Consider the following 19,875-nt stretch of genomic DNA (forward strand, 5'->3'; position numbering starts at 1 on the left):
AGACGACAGAGGTCCTGTGACGACAGGGCAGAGTGAGGTTTAACGTCTGCTCTGAGATCAGTTATTCCGATCCTCCTCTGACGGTTAAGATTAGATTTTGGGACTCTCAAACTGACCTAAGACTAGTCTTTTATATCATTTTAAAGATGGCAGCCTCCGTCGGGCGTTTATTGAAACCTTGGACATCAAGGTAAATATTATTTGTTGCGATCATTCCGAATTTTAATTATATGGTTATAACTGATATGTTTTGGTACAATATATCTCTGTTTTTTTCTTATTTATCTCTCTTAGTCTGTGTTTCGTGAGATGGAGTCGGTATAATCCATACTATCTGGATCCTGATCCCAGTAAAGATGCTCACAGTGTTCCAGAATCAGATCTCAGTCCTGAACAGAAAGAGTTGAGAGAACTCAAAACAGTGAGACCAATAAAAGCTGCATTATCAAACACCACCAGCTCTCCTTTCGATGATCCTGTGATCAGGTAAATAACATTAATAGCAGTAAATGTGATCACAGCTTTATATTCTCTCTTGATAAATGATTTAACACGTGGATTATCTGTTCTACTCCTCAACAGCAAATTTATAAACATGATGATGCAGGATGGGAATAAAATCCTTGCTAGAGGAATCGTGACACAGGTTTGGATGTAATGGACTGTAATACAATGTCTGATGTGATTTAATGCTTTATACGATTCTGTTCTGTTTCATTCCTGTTTAGACACTGGAGACCATGAAGAGGAGACAGGTGGAGAAATATCACAAATCTCCTCCAAACCAGAGAGAAGACATTGAGTGTAATCCGTACGCCATCTTTCATCAGGCCTTAGAAAACTGCAAACCCATTATTGGTCTGGCCAGTATTCAGAAGGGAGGAAAGTTCTACCAGGTTAGAATATTCATGATTTAAAACCCCTGAAAATAACATTCACTCAATTAACTGAATTCCTATCAGGTAATAGTTCCTCTAAAATTTAAAATGTGTCGTTATGTACGTCTCATATCCTTTCAAACCTTCATGACTTTCTTTTGTAGAACAAAAAGGAGATTTTGAAAGTTGTTGCTTTTTCCTAAAATAAATCTGAATGTATAGTCATACACTGAAGAAAACAGTAAAACAACAGTTACCCACCACACAATAAAATCCAGAGACTTGCAGTCATTTGTTTATGCCGCAGGTGCCCGTCCCGCTCACAGATAACCGGAGGCGTTTTCTGGCCATGAAGTGGATGATCACAGAATGCAGAGACAACAAACACCGTCGTACACACATGTATGAAAAACTCTCGCAGGAGCTGCTGGCTGCTTTCTCTAATGAAGGAAGCGTTGTGAAACGCAAACACGACCTTCACAAGATGGCTGAAGCCAACAGGGCATACGCTCACTACCGCTGGTGGTAGAGAGAGAGGGGCGATCTAGACCCATAGACAATGGACATTCTCACTTCTCACTAGCTGCATCTAGAATTCTGGTGGACATTAATCCAGAAAAAATAAGAGACATTACAGTGTTTATCTTATAAATGCAGTTTGTCTTTGTATAAAAAATAAAAAAAAAGTTCAAAGAAATAAAGTCTCATTCTTAAGCAAGAAAACTTCATAAGCTGTTAATAATCGACAATGTGGTCCACTGTATAATATAATTAAACAAATCATAAGGCAATCTTTTATTTGAAAATGGAAAACTTTAATACTTTCAAATCCCATTCTTTTGCACACCAGAACAATAAGAAATATGCTATTCACTCACCCCCGTGTATTTAAAATCCATGACTTTTTATTGTCAAAAACAAAGGGGGTTGTTTATAGCAGAATGTCCAGACTGCAATGAAAGTGGATGTTTATATACTTCAAAAGGAAGACTGGTAATGACCATTAACAAACTCCAGTATGTTCACTTCAAAAAGCCATAACGCAGATGACACATTACTGTAACAGCTCTAGTTTTCCATTCACTTCAACTGTTTGAAAACATCATCTCTGTTTCACAGAAGAAAGTCGTGTCTGTTTGGAATGACATGAAGACGAATAAATGGTGATAGAAGACTTCTAAATGTATACTTACACATGTAAGAAAATGTTTGTTAAGAAAGTGTCTATTTCCAGTGGATTATCAACCATTTGATGAAAACCTGCTGGCATGAAACCTTACAAAATTATCCAATATAGTGACATAATGCAGTCTTCTTACATTTATGTCTCATCCAGTATGTTTTTTTTTTTTAAACGTATGGGCTGTGCGGTATGACGGTATATGCCGTTACCGTGTAATAAAATGTCATATTAAACATATTAAAAACTTGTATGTTCTTGGCATTGAAATATCTGCAGCAGAGATCCATGAGCTGAAATTAAGTATAATTTTATTGTTTAAGACTGCTGTTTTCACAAACATTAGAATTGAATTAAACACTTATTTATAAAACATATTTTTATCATCCCTGTACACATCAGTGAATCAAACCTACTGAAGATGTACTGATTCAGCTTCTATAACAAGAAACTAATGTCTTCACTTTCAATTTATTTTAAGATCTAACAAAATAGAGATATAAACCAAAGGCACATTTTTTGCTGAACAAAGCTGCCTAACTTTGGCTACAAATGATTATTTTTCCCAGAGAACAGATTGAAAGTGGTTCAACTTCATTCAACCATTAATCCTAAATGAACAGCAATACTGTACACCCCAACAGTTTGTCTTATGGAATGCTGGGATAGCTCTCTAACATCATTACAGACCAAAGGAATGTTTGCAGAGGTGTGTCATCTAGCTTCTTTTTGTAAGAACTCAAAAAGCCATCAAACCATAGAACGCACTTGAACTGTCAATTCACACACCAAGTGACTCTTCAAACTGTAAAAATAAAGTCTTCCATCTGCTAAGATTTCTTTGTCTTCCTGTTTGATGTTTCTCTCTCGTGATTGGTGGAGGCATCAGTCTGTAACTTCACTGTAATAATATTTCTGAGCGGTGTCACTGAGATTCCAGCCTCCCGCACGAAACTCCAGGATCTCCAGCAGCAGCAGTCGACCCATGGAGCTCAGGTCCTCCTGCAGGAGAAATCCATCCCTCAGAAGATAAAACATCTCATCCATGCGCTCCATGTTCATCTTCTCCAGCTGATCTCCGATGCGATGTAACTGCAATACCAGACAGTCCACCTGAGACAAAGAGGAAACACATACCTACAAATAGTACATTCAGAAAAACTGAAATGCTGCTTTAAAATGTTCGCTTAATTTATTCTTAGGCTGCTTATTACATCACATATGTGTATACTGTATGTATATATTAGGGATGCACGTTAAATTAGCCATATCGGTATCATATCGGATAAAAAAATTGTCAAACATTAAAACAAGATTAAAAAAGATTTTTGTCAAGTGATCCCAAACTTTTGACGTCGGTAGTGTATGTGCGTGTGTGTATTATATCAGGTCTCTAATATCAGTGTTGGTCATGACTCATGAAACACCTAATTGAGCACTTATGTTACTGATATGACACTTCACCTCGACCTCATTCTTCAGGGCGTCCGGCTGTGCCAGTCTGAGCAAACAGTCATACACAGGCTGAACCAGAGCCAACATGGGCATGTTGTTCACCTGTAGCCAACAGAATCGATTTAAACATCAGCAAATACTTCACTTCACAATGATGTATACATGAATTGAATTATAATTAGACACGCCTATACGTTTTTTTGTATGTTTCAGATAATTTAATTCTAACCTAGTTCTGAACACATTTCATGAGTTGACGGTTCACCTTGAGGTAGTCAAAGATGTTGCAGATGAAGGACACAAGACAAACCCAGTCTTGAGTGGATCTCCTCCGCGTCTCCTCTCTGGCTATAAACTCCTGCTGCAGGCGGGTCAACAGATGACGACGAAATGAGCTCCCATTGTTCTGTTTGGCCTCTGTCTGCGGAGGAATTCAGTTTAAGGGTTTACAACTCACATAATTATCATTTATCCAAAACTATGTCATTGGAGAGATTCTCGTGAGTAGCACTTTCACCTGCAGAGAAACCTCCTTTTACACAGTGAAAAACATTCAACATTCAAGCAATTATAATAAAACTGGAAAACAAATTCTGCAGATATTACATGAGTGCATTTTAGTTTATGAATACAAGTGATTCTCCCCATTATAATCCCTAAAAACACTTCTTAGGTTTAATGGTGATGTTGTAAATGTGTGTAACGTGTTTGTTTACCTGGACTATAGAATAACAGATTCGTCCGGCCTCCCGGCTGAAGATCTGGTCCTTCAGAGACTGCTCCACTATAACACTGCAGACTTTCTCCAGATCAACTGACCCTGGATCTGACAAGAAATTAAACCTTAGCAGCCTGACAGTGAAACTGATCATGTAAAACCAAATGTTCTATAGCACAACTGACCATTCAAGGCTGTTTTCAGGAGCGTCTGCGTCTCTATATCAAATGACTGGATCTTGTAGTCGTCCTTGGATGAGTTCTCCATTGTGTTTCAGATGAACAGACGGTGAGGAATAACTTCTCTTCAGCTCAACTCTACACAAGCCATGACACTTCTCTGTGATGATGAATATGACATGTGAAGGAGAATAACAAAAGGTTGATGAAAAATTGAATTCACTATAAAAATGAACATTTAAAGACTTTATTACACAGAGCTACTGTCAATCTAATATTTAAAAAACGATGTCATATGAAAAATATAGTAGTATACTTTGGAATTTACTATAGTAAACTACTAGTAATGTATAGTATATTATATAGCAATTACTACACTTTGTAAAGATATCACAGTATGCTACAGTGTAGTAGTTTTAGCCATAGTTGAGTGAAAACTGTAACTTTAATGACTACTATAGTGTAGTAAAACATTTATTATGCTAAGGTTTAAAAACACTACACATTCTAGGAGTTTTACTACAGATTGCTATCAAATGTACCAGTATAATAATGAGATCATCAGCCAAATAAACCATGACACACAGACGCTGATGGATTAGAAAGAAGTACTTTACAACTTAGTAAACACTACGCACTGCATTTCTAAACAGCAAACCATTAAATATCTCGATAAGATCGATGAAACTTAATTTGCCCACAGCAGACCAAACTGACAAATTCCTGGTAGTTTTGCATTTAAGTCTCAACGCTTTGTGATGTGAATAAAATCTAAAGTAAAGAAACATTAGCTTTGTTTACATTAAGAAAACAGGGACCCATAACGCAAAATGGATATGTTAAACCGCAGTAAACAATACTAACGCACCTAATGGCGACATTTTTTATGTTAAATATTGCGTGTCGGGAGAAAAACTTACTTTCGAATTAAGGGAAGTATACAATCAGTTTTATTCACATATATCACTCGGTTAAACAACACTGCACATGCGTGTATAACGCTGACTAGGAACTACCTCGCTACGTGACGTTCTAAATGTGCGGCTACATGATTGGTTGGTTCTTTCTTTATTTTGTTTAATGGCGGTTGGCAAACCAGCTTTTGGTGCATGTCCGCCACCTACTGGGGTGGAGTGTGAAGACCAGCGGAAAATACTACCAGATTTAATAATCTAAAAAAAAAGCCTTATCTCTGTGTATCAAACGTGACTCTCTCAGAAACATTAATAAAATAGGGTACATTTTTGATTATTTCTGTGCACTCTGATATAATTATTTTATTGTTAGTTTAACTTTCAATTCTTTGGTATCTTAATATCAACTTCATTCTTCTTCAATCCCTGTCTTGCCATTTTTTCCACCGACTCATTCCCTTCCACTCCTATGTGAGCTGGTACCCATATAAATGTAATATATGTATCTAGCGGATTAATTCTGTGTAGGATCTGTAATATGTCATATACGTAGGATCTTGTCTAGCATCGGATTACCAAAATTGATCATTTCTCAAATCTAAACTGTTTTCCCTGTTCATGTTTGTTAATTTTATTTTGCTATTCAACAAAATTATAGGATTTAATCAAAGCAAGTACTGAATGTGTCGTAGGTTTAAAAAGTATATTGATAGACATATTGAGAAAAGTGTGGAAAACCAATCTATGAATGAAGGAAAGAGTATCAGTGTTTCTTTTCAGTCAACAAAAGAATTACAGAGAAAAGGAAAATGTGTATTTGAAACAGATTAATAAAAAATATAAAAGGTTTGTAGTGTCTCAAATAATTTACAACCCAACTACTGCAGCAACTGTAATATTTTTAGTTTGTCTTTTCTAATGACACATCTGTATATTGCAAAAAAACACAGCTTTTCTTGCATTCTTTGTTTTTGGTTTGTGAGTAGAGCTTGCAGTTAAGGTTTTATTATTAACTGTTGTTATTTTCTGGTGAAGAAATATTTAACATTAAACAAGCACAAAAGTAAAGTCATTTAAAAAGGAATGTCAAAAAACATTTATTACAATATACAAAAATATAATCTACATACAAAAAATATAAATAAAAAAGTTTTTTAAGTGCAAATGATTCTATAGATTATAAGACTTTAAGAGTATTTTTCTAAAATATTCTTAGCGGAACAAAAAATGGCAAAATACTTAAAGACATATAGAAACGTATATAAAATACATGAAGGAAAAAAGAAAATACATTATGTAAAAGATTGCAACATCTCTGTTAGCTCTAAGGATAAATCTTATTGTCTATATTTATTTGAACAAATAAAAGTTAACATCCTCACAATATTAACAAAACTATATTTTAACCAACATCTCCAACTCCTAATACCTTCAAAATTTAGAGAAATAATACAACTCAAACAAAAGGCATCAATTAAATAGCTCAAAACATTTGTTTTCTTATACCCGAGAACTTTGAAGCTGTTGTAGACAATCCTTTGACTATTCAACTCAAATTAACTCAACTTGATTCTGCCGGAACGCCCTTCAAGTTATAAAATGCACTTTAACGCACGGATATGTCCAGTCAGTTTGATTACATTTGAAATTACCTTGCCAAATAACTGCCATTTTCACTTGTTTGATCGAAAATTACACTGTTAACATTAATAAAAACTTTAGCTTGGCAAATTACCGTGGTATTATCCACAGCTAGCCGTGCGTTAAAGGATTAACTCTGCTTCCTCCACATCGTGCATTAAAACCCTTTAAAGCACGGCAAGCTGTGGATTATCCCTTTCTTAAACCACGGTTATTTTTAAATCACAGTTATTTTTAGGTTTAGCATAAAATGCACATGTGAAAGCTTATGATTCTCAAGAAAGTGATAACACAGCAAAATCTAAAACTACGAAAACTGACCGGTAATGAAAACGAAAATTGCTCAAAGTACACGGTATTAACAAGACATAGTCTTATAAAATACATGAATCCTATATTAAAGTGGTCCTGTAAATAGGCCTAATTTACACAGTTAATACAGTCAGTTAATTTACCTTCACCACCTGTTTACATTACACATAACAAGTTTAAGAGAGTATGCATTTGATTTGCAGTGATTCTTTGGAATGTCCGGTCACTGCGAAGCTCAATTCCCATTTCCATGGTAGAAGCTGGCTTATAACTCCCACTGCGTCAGTTTATAAAGTATACCGTACAGTTCGTAGAGGGCAATCTCTGCTAAAGACTGTGCAGACAAACAAAGAGAATGTTTATAAGCCTTAAAATCTTCTTAGGTTAAACATACTGATTACAGGGCTGTACAGTTTTTATATTTATGTTGCACATGCAATTAAAAAATCAGTCTGTACTACGAATAAATGTAATAGAGTTGCACACAAGCGATACAGTTTGGCTGGTGCATTAGACAGAGCCGCTTGTTTGTGTGAAGTTTGTTTTTCATTGTGCTTGTTCGTGTGTGAGGTTAACTAATGGTGCATCATTATTTTTATCATTATTATCTTTTTTATTTGGTTTTTGCAAATAAAACTTTTTTTCCGGCTGCATCAAGCACAGCGATCAAGAGCCCTATTATCTGCGCGATGTGGGAAAACATGGTTGGAATCACGAAAGCGCTATTCTACTATTTAAATATGTCCTTTGCTTGTTCTGCGTTACAATGAGTGAATGACAAAATTAATTTGGTAAAAAACTAAAATTATATGGCCCTAATTTATCCATTTGTTTAACGTAAATGTCCTTTTTCAGTAAGCTACCTGTGTATTTATGTCATGACCTGGCCTTGTGTTTTTATTAAAGATAATAACAGAGGTATACTTGTAATACAACTGTTTGGCCAGTGCTACAAAACCAAAAAAAATTGCAGAAACAGTTAACATACTGAAGATGCTGTCAGGTCAGGTGATCTCATCTAGCTTCACACTGTTCCCAGTGTCATTTCTCAGAGTTTCAATTTCATGGGATTCTCCTGTCTGGTTCTGGTCCAAATCGGCCCACTTTGTAGCACGATTCCCCTCAGATTCCACTGAGTTCTGTATTAAGGAGAGGACATTTGAAACAAATCAGTCTTCTTTAGGAAAATTCTTTCTTTGTAAATGTCAATATGTAACCATCTTATAAACCATACTGTATAGTTTATTATTATACTATATTTACATTAAATACAACGTATTATATTTTAGTACTAACAGTACTAACCTGAGAACCCTGCTTAGATGTTGTATCGACAGGTGTCCCTGACATGTTAGATCAGATGAGTTAGTCATAGTTAAAACAAATAGTGCTAAATGCCAAAGACATTAAAAGCTATAGACCACAGAAGATGTAAACACCGGTCCAGAAGCACTTCCGGCTTGAGTTATTTATTTTATTATTCATTCAAATTTCACATATGTAAATAAATCTTAAATATATTTGTTTAAAATCTCCACATAAATGTTCTGTTGGTTGTATTCAGTTAAACCATTGTTTACGTCATCCGAAGTGGCCTATTTCTAAAAATTATATTACGTAATTATATTATATTTATATATTTTTTTACATATGTTGACTATTTTCTTTTTGAAAATGTACTTCAGAGAACTTAATGAAGAAAATAAAAGTGGAATAAAGGAATCAAAGATGCAGGTCGCCATTGCAAGCATGTCCTGAACAGATGGGTCAGATAAATGACCAAATTCTTTGGAGTGAAAATTATTCATTATTGACGTCTTGCAGAATACAAAGCTAGAATGAAAGTGAAATTCTAGAAAATATCAATTATATGTCATTAGATACATACAATATACAATACAATTTATACTCACAATGTGTAAAAAGGGGGAAAATAAACAGGGGAATGGTAAACAGGATTTCAAAGGGGAAGACAAGAAATCTGAGATCTCCCACCAGACGTTCACCATTAACTGAGGACAGAGGCACATTTTAAACTCAAACACTATAATGCATAATATCTTGTTGTAGCCAATATTGTGTACAGGAACATCAAGTCTCATCAACTCACCTGCTATAAGTATGACCTCTATCATCAGTACCACAGAATACACTAAAATAAGACCAGATCCAAACAGGAACATAATGCTTTTGATCCAACACTCTGTAGATCAGAAGGAAGATTGACTATCTTAATTTCCTTTTATTATTTGTATTTTTTTAATTATTAGTTATGTCATGGAAAAGATAGAAAACAAGCAATTCTTTACTCGAATTGTTGACTACGATATCAGAAAATATGAGCATCCACAGCACTTGAAGAAATCCAAGTATACAAACCAGTCCAACATAATCTGTCAAGAAAAACAAAAAAAGTTGTACATTATTAGAAACAATAGATTGTTTATAGTCAGCGTACAATTAAATCATGTGAACTTGATATACTAAAATAATAACCTACCTTTTTTCTCATTTCTGAATAATGCAATGTAAACTAATGTCACATTCAATACAATCATCAGTGTCCATACTGCTTTATCGAGATAGAGAGAGACTGAAAAATACAGATGTGATGAAAATACAGATACAGATGTGAGGAATTAAACTGGTCTTAATAAATAAATGAGTTGTGTCTTCTGTTCTGAGCATGTTCATCAGTTCATTCACCATCAGGAGCGTTCTCACTTACTTGTCCAGTAGCCAACAAAATGGCAGAGCAGAATGCTGAGTTGAATTGAAGGGAGCACAAAAAAGCGGCAAGCTTGCTTTACAACTGTTTCATAATGTTTTATACATAATTTTCCAATGGCTGTCAGCAACTTCTCAAAGCGTTTAGCCCATTCTGTTACAAAAACAAACACAAAAGATCAGTAAAGAATCCTCACAGAAGCAAATGTTTGGTGAGACAAACATAGAATATGTTTTGTTGTTGGAGGTGGTTGTGTAAAGCAAAATCATATAAGATGTTTTTTAAATTTGTCAACAAAAATCACTCACGTATGATAAAGAGCAGACACACCAGGACCAGCAATACCCAGATAACCTTCTTCATGTTTGTGTTTATGTCTCTGAAATGTTCTGCTAACAATGCTGGAACAAGTATTAAAAAACAAAAAATAATTAAATTTGTTAATATACATTAGAAATGACCAAAACTAAATAAACAAAGCACGTCTTATTACACATCAAATTAATATTAAACAATGAGATTGCCCTCACTTTTTTTTAACTCAAAGAGAAATAAAACATTTTTATTCAGTTACTTTGGACTGATATAAATAGTGTAGAATAAATGTGAAACCAACCAACAGACTTTTTCTAAAACATTAATATCACCAACCTGAATACATGGTTACCAAAACAGCCGGAAAATATAGATCAGCATGTGAAGACTCAATGTGCCTTATAACAACACCTGCAGTAAGAGATGATAAAATCATATAATTACACATTTAAACATTTTTTAGAATTTTATCATAATAAAAAAAACTAACATAAATTTTACTAAACATAAACAGAACCTGGAAAATCGATGATGTATGGGGTGAGCCAAAGCAACCTCAGTGGCTTCAGAAAACTAACCACACAGCAAGGGATCGTCTCATACAAAGATGCTGAAACAAATCATTTCAAGACATTTAAGGGAAACATTTTGAAAAAAATGTATTAAGTTAAAAAGGCCTGTAAGTTTAATGTACTGTAATGATTAAGATAAGTTCAACTGAAATACCTTCAGTAGTACCCCAGAGGACAAAAGCCAATAATATGAGAATATTCGGACAAAAGTAAAGACAAACTTGAAGCAGCAGCCTTGTGCCTAGAGTGAAAATTTTTTTTTAGAAAACAATAAATTGTTGTATGTTTGTTTATTCCAGCTAAATAAAAACATACCTGTGTTGTTTGATCTGCAGTAGAACAGAGAGCAGAACAGAAGAGCAGATCCACATGCAGAAATACACAAAATCAATACCATTATGTGTAAAGAAGAGAAACCTGAAACAAAAACACACACATCAGTGTAAACATGTAAACAACTAAATGAAACTATTACTGAATTAGACCGTTTTCCGAGGTATGTACAATTGAATAAACATTAATGCAAAATAGAGCATTTAGTGGTGAGACAACACAATTTTTATTTAATTTTAAATATATAAACCAAATGTTCTTAGAGTCATCTATTCAGTTCATAAATTCTAAAGCATTGATTTTGCCACAAACAGACCGGCCAATATCCAAAAATGCAAAAAACCTCAGGTAAAATGCAGACTTAAACGTTTTTTTTTCTGTGATGTGTTTTTTTCCTGACATAAACACAGGACTTGTGTCTGCTTTAAACAGCTTAATCGACACTGTGGCTACTAGTAATTCAGATCTTTAGAATAGTTCAAAGTACGTGAATGTAATTAAATCATGGAATTAAAGTTACAATAAATGAGTAACAGTTACATTTTGGTGTCTCTTGGTGAGTTCTTGAGAGAATTTCTTGAGACTGGCTAGAAATTATCCTTTTCGGTCTCTTTTGACATTCTAGACATTCTAAATGTAATTTTATTCAATAATTTGAACCATGTGATGAAACCCCTTTCGATCTATTTTGAAAATACCAGCATGTTTGTAAAGTTTGTTTAATCTTCAACAACTCACCCAGTTGTTTTAGTATTACAGTTGTGTTGTCTGAGAATCGTCCAGCAAACACTTGACACATGTAAAGTCCTTTATCTTCAGTTCTGACTCTCTTCAGTCTGAGAGAGAAGTTTCCTCTGTGGATTTCATCTCTGAAGAACTCAACTCTGTCTGTGTATCGCTCATCTGACGATTCTGGTTGAGTTTCTTGGTTTTGATAGAACAGAACTGTGATGTTTTCATTTTTATCTATTTTCTTCCATGAAACCTCTTCAATGTCTTCAGGTGGGATGTGAGAGTCCACAGAGCAGTTCAGAGTCACGTCATCACCACCATACACTGAATGATCTGATCCCAATACTCTCAAATATTCTAAGAAAAAGAAACAGTATGACAACATGCAATGTCAATTCAGCATTTATTTTAAATAAAATTCTATTTCAAAGTAGATCTAAAATGACCCACACTTACCAACATCTTTTATTTCGACCAACGTTTTCTCAGCACCCTGTACACTGTAAACTTTACATCTATAAACCCCTTTATCTTCTTGTCTCACATTCTTTAACATGAGAGAGAAATTTCCAAGTGTAAAGTTGTCAGTGAGGAAATGAGCTCGATCATGATAATCCTCATGCTGGGCCTCTGGTCTAATATCTCCATCATGATACAGATGAACAACAGTCTCTGAATCGGTATTTCTCCATTCCACTCGCAACTTTTCCAACGATAAGACTGAATCAACAGAACAGGGCAGAAGAACTGAATCTCCCAGAGGAACAACCAGAGGACCTGAACCTCGAACACTGAACTCCAGAGTATCTGCGTGTTTAAAAAATATATAATTACATAGCCTAGTAAGTGATTAAATAATACAATGTTGGGACAGTTAGGACCAATAGTTTATGCATAATTTAGATTAGGCTGTGAATGACTGGTGGGTTTAAAGAGACTGAAAGTCATAACAGAGACTGAAAAGCCAAATCCTCCCTCTGAGGTTCTTCCGGAGACCGGAAACGTTGAAAAATATAAACAAATAAACATGATCACTCCTACAAGGATCTACAATTATTATTACTATTAGATAGGCGTTATTAAGTGTCGTTATAGATTATCTACTTGATCACGTCTTTAATCCATTAAATCATGTTTTGATCGTTTAATGTATTGTGAAGGCATCGACTGTTTACTGTTATATGACTTCCTCAATGAACGAACATTTCAAACACTCTTTAAAAAGAGAATTTAATACACGCGAATACCATCATCTTTGAGTCATATAGTCATGTCTTTAATAAGTTAATCACTTTGGAGACGAAAAGAAAACACAAGACTACACGCGTGAAATAAAATAATTATAATAAAATCATAATACATACCATATAATATCTCGAAGATGAGCATCAAAATACATTTTAGAAACTTCATCTTCAAATGTTTTTTTTACTATTGGCCATTATTTTGACCACGCACCTGTCGTGGTGCCAAGCATAAATAAATAAACAACTTTTACAACCGTCTGCGTCACCGTTACTGTAACTTTCAATGTGTTGTTGACATGCAGATCATGTCTTCGCTGGTGTTATTTAAAGAGACAGGGGATGCGCAGCCGCAGCTCGGAAATCTGGTTGTATCGAAAGGTCTTTTCAATTGGACACGAAAGCTGCCTGTTTAACATCATCTTAAACGCTATTGGCCTACATCTACAGCCACTTTTTCACTGTGGTGTTGTTGTATCGAACATTTTAAATATGAAACGATAATCTGCAGATGATTTATAAAGACACTAGTGAATATTTTAAAATTAGCCTCGACGCGAATCTAATGTGCGAGTTCTCCGTGATCTGCGGACTGTTAGCGCCGCCAAGAACAGCTTGATGGCAGCAAATACTACACCTCAAATTGGCCACTGCCTCTAATATCACTGTAATAGGATTATTAGTCTAGTTTTGGTAACATTTCATAATGGGGAATCGTTGGTCTGATGAAGGTTTCGATCAATCATTTTGATTGAGGTCGGTCAGAGTTTCATAACTATACACAGCCTGGCTTGCATGTATTTTATCGTCTTGGAGCACTATGAGTACTTTTGACTGAATTGTTTTTCCGTATTGTGCAAAGTAAACTGAACAATAAAATGTGTTTACTTTACTAAAATAATCACATTACCTTAACCATATTTAAAATGAAATCGAAAAGAAACAGGTGTTAATGTCATTTTGCGTTTTAGAGTAAAAGTAAAATGAAGGTACAGGGGATGCACATATTTGATTTGAACTATTTAGAAATAACTGATATTTAAGGAACAGCTGATAAGTGTCACAATCAAATGTGAATTAAAATTAATATTTAAAGGGTGGTACAAGGTCTCTAAAATAATAACACTTACAACTGCACTAGCGTTTTACAAGTTCATAATAATTTACTTTCCTTGGTGTCATGACAGAATAACAACATGTCTGTTAGATATTATTTTCCCCATAGATAAATAAGCCCACATATATTTATGAATAAGTGTAGCCTATGTGTGGTTTTAAGGCTCACAGAGAGGAAAGCTGCTAGCTCAGCAGACAGCTGGCTAAAAGTGGAGGTAGAAGATCTACTTAAAGCTAAACATTCTTTTGTCTGACATGCTATGTTAGCTATACCTTATTTGGAATAACCAGTGTCTTATGTCACACTATATAAAGATGTTTCTTCCACATAGTTTCTATACCTTATTTGGTATAACAGGTGTCATATTGTGCAGTATATAAGGATTTGTCTTTCCTGAAATAAATGAGTTCAAAAGCTTGATGCCTTTGTGTCTAGTTCTTGTGCTCCCAGATCTGCAGAAGAATTCTCTCACAACATCCAACGTATTTCTGATTTGATTTTAAGTGTAATCCAAAACATATAAAGAAACTTAGTGTTCGAAAGGAACTAAAAGTTGAACAATGTCATACTGTAAATGCATTTCTACCGTTTAAGTACAACTATGATTTAGTATGTAAATAAAAACATACAGAAGAAGACTGAAATACTGTAATTTTGGATTAAGCAATTAAGCTTAAACACAGATTTGTCTGATATTTTTTTTATTTCGTTTATAAGGTCTTGTGATCACAAATTCACAATTTGAAACCTTTGCATTATACACATTGCGATCTTCTTCCTGTTTGAAATAAATGACGAATGTGTGTGGTCAACGCTGATTGGTCAACTAAGTTTGGAAACCTTTCGACACGCCCCCACCTTTCGACACGCCCATTTCTTTGACCTGCAGATACGCCTAATAGATTTAAAGGTCTTATTTTGCCATCTAGTGAAGAGAAGTGTTACAGTTTCTTCATGCAGAAGCTTATGTCGAAATCACGGGATAACACTCAGACCACCAGACAACAGATCTGAGTAAAATAATACACTTCTTCATTTATGGATAGAAAAAGTAAGTTTTGTATAATAAGATAATCTAGCTGGATCGTTTAACGATTCTTGTGAGTGCAACAACAGATTTCAAAGGTTTTCAGATAGAAATGACCTTCTATGGACTGAATAAAAAATATGATTAAAATGATTGGAAAACTCGACAGTTTAATGTGTTTTTTGTGATCCTTTCCACAAAGAAACATGGTGCACCATAGTTACACTAGAACTGAGAACCATACTCTTATCAGTAGCACTGATACTTCCCATCTGACTACTTTAAAACCAGAATATTTCAGATACAATCAAATGTCCATTTCACTACGTGTAGCAGCAGCCCAGCACTAGATCAGAGTCCATAGATTGAAATGACATCACAGAGGACAAAAGAGGTCCAGTAACCAATAGGAACACAAAACAGGGTCATAAAAACGGATAGGCTCAACATCTGATGATGTTTTTATGCTTCTGTCAACATGGTCTGTCTCTAGTCACATCTCAGTACAATGTTCTGGTCATCAAGGTGTCCTTCACTATTGTGATAGAAAACGTCTGACTACAAAAACAATAAAATAATGCACAAAGATTTTGTAACATGCTAATTATGGTCTGATTGATGATGTCATTTTATGACGATTCTGCGATTCACTTTTGATGGTACAATTTATACAAGTTTGTTTTACCGGGAAACACCACAACCTCTATCATCTGTCAAACCATGTGTCAGGAACAGGGGAGAAGAACCCAAGTGCAGGCAGCGGCAGTGAGGGGGTTAACAAAGGTTTATTTGGACAAAACAGGAACAAAACAAAAGCCCAAGATGGGGTAACAAAGACAAGACTAAAATAGTAATATATAACAACAAGAAACAAAGACTAAACTAAATACAAACCGACACAACGTCTTACAAACATGCAAGATGTGCTTTATCCACAGGGCCAGGGTTAAACAAGCGAAACAACACACGACTCGCTAACAACACAAACAAACTGTTCCAGGGTTAGTTCATTTTAAGGAAATGTTACTAAACTTTAGGGGTGGTCTGCACATGTGTCTTTGATGAGTGTCAAGTCATCGTGGAAGCACAGATAACGTAGAACATATTATAATTTTACAGCAATATTACAATTATATTTCCAATCTCAGCCATCACAATTTAGCATTCACAACTATTTTTTTATTAACTGTATTATTTAACCTTTTAAAATAATCTTTAAATAAAATAATGTAAGCTGGTAGTGTTAAACGTTATGTATTTATATTAAATATGGTATATACTTTGAGTTAGGTTTATTAAAACATCTCCAAATATCACTGGATGAATATACACATCTTACAATTTCCAACATTTAACGGATGTTAGTAGTGAAGTATTTTAGCTACCAAGGGATGCATATCATTACTCTTGTCCACTTATTAGGCAATATTTGATGCATTGGGTCAAGGATAGTTGGGGCCTAATGGTTAGAGAGCCAGATTTAAAACTTAAAGGTTGCAAGTTAGATTCTCAGGCTGGCAGGTTTCCTAGGCTTTATTAGGTGACCCCCTATGGGATTACCTATGGCATATTGTTCACATATTTAAATTGTTATTACAATTTTGAATCATTAAAAACTTAGACATAAGGTTTTTCATACTGACTGTATTCCTGAAAATGTCTTTTTCGATCCTCAGCCTCCTACAGTTTAGTATTGAAAGGCCTTTCTCCAGATTAAAATAAGACTTTCAGGATAGGACGTTTCCACCTCTTTTAACATTTGAAAGCCATGGCCTTATAGCAAATAAAGTCAAAAGAAACAAGCGAAAATTTGAAAAGTGTTTGAAAGGGATATACACTCACCTAAAGGATTATTAGGAACACCATAATACTGTGTTTGACCCCCTTTCGCCTTCAGAACTGCCTTAATTCTACGTGGCATTGATTCAACAAGGTGCTAAAAGCATTCTTTAGAAATGTTGGCTCATATTGATAGGATAGCATCTTGCAGTTGATGGAGATTTGTGGGATGCACGATGCTCCCGTTCCACCCTTTCCCAAAGATGCTCTATTGGGTTGAGATCTGGTGACTGTGGGGGCCATTTTAGTACAGTGAACTCATTGTCATGTTCAAGAAACCAATTTGAAATGATTGGAGCTTTGTGACATGGTGCATCATCCTGCTGGAAGTAGCCATCAGAGGATGGGTACATGGTGGTCATAAAGGGATGGACATGGTCAGAAACAATGCTCAGGTAGGCCGTGGCATTTAAACGATGCCCAATTGGCACTAAGGGGCCTATAGTGTGCCAAGAAAACATCCCCCACACCATTAGACCAACCACCATGATTGCATTAATGAGAAATCTAACAGGTGTTCCTAATAATCCTTTAGGTGAGTGTATTAAGGCTATGATATTTATGTATATATGACTGGGCTTAACATTTTAAACCTCAACCTCATGTCACAGCAGACCTTCCTCCTCTGCCGCAAATTAGTTATCATACATAGTGAATTGTACTGAAAAGCATTCATTTTCCAAAATCATGACCATTGTAGTAGTTTCTCGAATTAAAAGAATCTCTATTTAATATGACATCAGCAACTGTTGCAAATAAAGCTGATACAATGCAAAGTCAGTTTTCAGAATCCAAATAAAGGTTTATTTTTTAAGAAACATACAGAGATGGAACACAAAATAGCTTTAATACTCCCTTCAAAATTACCAATGTGATCAAATACACACAACACAATTTTGGTAAAATACCACAGTAGACATGTTAAAATTACAGTTAGAGACATCTCGACAAATCTAAAGTTTATGTAATAAAGATACCCATGATGAGTATACATTTTAAATATTATAGTTTAAAAATAGCGCATATATTTAAAATATTTACATATTTAATTAAATAAATTTATAGCGTTTGTAGTTTTATAACACATAACTTAAATAATTTAATTTTATGATTTTCATCCCGCGTTTTATACACTGATGCAGATTTAAGTCTTCTGTGAAAAAACTCTGATTTACAATGTTGTTTTACAGTCAGAAACTTTAAGCTTCCCGCCTGTTTCCATTGTGACTCCTGAAACCTGTGATCCATTGACAATGTCTTTATGTTGTTTCTGTGAGCGCGCGCAAACTCTGGGTATCTTTGGGGAGTTTGATTAAACTAACTCTTTTCAGGGGTTTTGGAACCGACATAACTCGAGTAAGCAAGGTTTGGGTTAATCAACCGCTAGTTCAGGGTTCAGCTGACGGTAAATTTACCTGCTTTCTGGAATACACCCCAGAGAGAGAGCATGGCAGGTCAAAACAAACAATGTCAGGTCTCTCTCTATACTAATCACGAGGGGTCTGTCATTATCCTGCCACTAGACTAGAAAACCATGACCAAGGAGGCAGGATCATGACACCATGATCTGCCCTGAGCTTTTACTGTTGTGTTACAGGCTGTTTGCAGTGGAAGACCTTTACCATTATATGAAGGTCAAACAAAGTAACTATTATTAAATATCTAAAAAAGGCCAAAGCAAATTGTATTTCCTGTTAAACATATTATTAACAACAATTACAAAGAAAATAACACTTACGAGTTGATGTTGGTTGATTAGTTATTATTGTGTAATGTTTAGTGTAATTATTCTTTAGCCAAATGGTTAAAACACTTCCTGTACAGTTTAGGGCTAGACTGTATTTAAATATATGGAATGGCGTTAACTTCAATGTTTTCTGTATGATCTCTTAACAATAAAGTTGCTTAAAAGGTTCTTCACAGCGATGCCACAGAAGAACCATTTTTGGTTCACAAAACAATTCGCTGATTTTAGGAAGGGGGCATCATTTAAAAAAAACGGGGCCGAATGTTGGTAATGTCACAAGCAAGGCCAGATAACAGAAAGTGGGTTTATTCTAAAATAATCCAACACCCTTTTCAGGACAAAAACATCTGCCAAAACAAAGACTTTAAAAAGAATAATAAATGTCACCTAATTGTTTTGGAAGTTTTATAAAATTAATTTGAATTGAACTGAAAATATAACAGCAAGTTTTTTTTATTTGATATGGAAACAGAGCCATGAAGATTTATATGAATTCCATTAGCCACTTCCCTTCCTGTATGTGTCTCTTCCTCTCCCCGGATTTTACTGCCCATGAGTTTACTTCATGGGTCTCCAATGATACGTGTTGACTCCAGGGATGTTTCTCATACACAAAGTGTCTGTAAATCTTTAAATATCTGTGGATTTCCCATTCAAGAACACAACATACAAAAGCAACTGATAAAGCAGCCGTTCCCATAACTAAATACAGCAAGTGAAATGATTAGAAACCGCAAAACATATGAGTGATGTGAAACTTCCTTTTCCTGCCACAGTCTCTCTAGATATCTGCTTATATTTTAGGCCTGAAGGAGCCACATTTCCCAAAGTCCCATAAAGCAAAGAAAGAGTGAAACGGATAGGTGAAAGAGGCAAAAAGACAGACAGGCTGGCGTGTATAGTAGCTGTGTCTAAAAACAGCTTCAAACATGTTCACATTTCTG

The 19,875-nt window shown here is 34.9% G+C and overlaps 3 protein-coding genes across 3 annotated transcripts; 1 reads left to right on the top strand and 2 right to left on the bottom strand.

Annotated features, from left to right (window-relative positions):
- The first annotated feature begins 12 nt into the window (after positions 1-12).
- LOC130426026 (28S ribosomal protein S7, mitochondrial-like) lies at positions 13-1,627 on the top strand. Its single transcript, XM_056752507.1, has 5 exons — positions 13-190; positions 295-486; positions 583-646; positions 729-896; positions 1,186-1,627. The coding sequence occupies exons 1-5, from the start codon at positions 147-149 to the stop codon at positions 1,405-1,407; spliced, it is 690 nt and encodes a 229-aa protein (XP_056608485.1). The 5' UTR covers positions 13-146; the 3' UTR covers positions 1,408-1,627.
- A 725-nt stretch (positions 1,628-2,352) lies between these two features.
- On the bottom strand, positions 2,353-5,465 carry LOC130426027 (MIF4G domain-containing protein B). Its single transcript, XM_056752508.1, has 6 exons — positions 5,331-5,465; positions 4,417-4,570; positions 4,230-4,339; positions 3,779-3,934; positions 3,523-3,615; positions 2,353-3,171 (listed from the first exon to the last, which is right to left on the bottom strand). Exons 2-6 carry the CDS (start codon positions 4,496-4,498, stop codon positions 2,944-2,946), a joined length of 669 nt encoding a protein of 222 aa, XP_056608486.1. The 5' UTR covers positions 4,499-4,570; positions 5,331-5,465; the 3' UTR covers positions 2,353-2,943.
- A 931-nt stretch (positions 5,466-6,396) lies between these two features.
- Positions 6,397-13,516, bottom strand: LOC130426204 (uncharacterized). Its single transcript, XM_056752851.1, has 16 exons — positions 13,322-13,516; positions 12,414-12,764; positions 11,964-12,314; positions 11,208-11,309; positions 11,047-11,133; positions 10,838-10,930; positions 10,657-10,731; positions 10,314-10,406; positions 10,006-10,158; positions 9,778-9,870; positions 9,587-9,670; positions 9,388-9,480; positions 9,191-9,289; positions 8,583-8,620; positions 8,266-8,416; positions 6,397-7,611 (listed from the first exon to the last, which is right to left on the bottom strand). The coding sequence occupies exons 1-15, from the start codon at positions 13,368-13,370 to the stop codon at positions 8,282-8,284; spliced, it is 1,896 nt and encodes a 631-aa protein (XP_056608829.1). The 5' UTR covers positions 13,371-13,516; the 3' UTR covers positions 6,397-7,611; positions 8,266-8,281.
- Positions 13,517-19,875: the final 6,359 nt, after the last annotated feature.

This window comes from Triplophysa dalaica, chromosome 7 (genome assembly GCF_015846415.1).
Source record: "Triplophysa dalaica isolate WHDGS20190420 chromosome 7, ASM1584641v1, whole genome shotgun sequence".
Classification (NCBI taxonomy): Eukaryota; Metazoa; Chordata; class Actinopteri; order Cypriniformes; family Nemacheilidae; genus Triplophysa; species Triplophysa dalaica.

Excerpts from the sequence above, each read along its gene's own strand:
- LOC130426027 (XM_056752508.1), bottom strand. The coding sequence starts at position 4,498 with ATGGAGAACTCATCCAAGGACGACTACAAGATCCAGTCATTTGATATA. Across the intron at positions 3,935-4,229 it reads TCTGTTATTCTATAGTCCAG|ACAGAGGCCAAACAGAACAA; the intron begins GTAAACAAACAC and ends ATTCCTCCGCAG. Across the intron at positions 3,172-3,522 it reads CCCTGAAGAATGAGGTCGAG|GTGGACTGTCTGGTATTGCA; the intron begins GTGAAGTGTCAT and ends TCTTTGTCTCAG.
- LOC130426204 (XM_056752851.1), bottom strand. The coding sequence starts at position 13,370 with ATGAAGTTTCTAAAATGTATTTTGATGCTCATCTTCGAGATATTATAT. Across the intron at positions 12,765-13,321 it reads CATCTTCGAGATATTATATG|ATACTCTGGAGTTCAGTGTT; the intron begins GTATGTATTATG and ends TTAAACACGCAG. Across the intron at positions 8,621-9,190 it reads TTTCCCCCTTTTTACACATT|GGACACCTGTCGATACAACA; the intron begins GTGAGTATAAAT and ends CTAACATGTCAG.
- LOC130426026 (XM_056752507.1), top strand. The coding sequence starts at position 147 with ATGGCAGCCTCCGTCGGGCGTTTATTGAAACCTTGGACATCAAG. Across the intron at positions 191-294 it reads TTGAAACCTTGGACATCAAG|TCTGTGTTTCGTGAGATGGA; the intron begins GTAAATATTATT and ends TATCTCTCTTAG. Across the intron at positions 647-728 it reads CTAGAGGAATCGTGACACAG|ACACTGGAGACCATGAAGAG; the intron begins GTTTGGATGTAA and ends ATTCCTGTTTAG.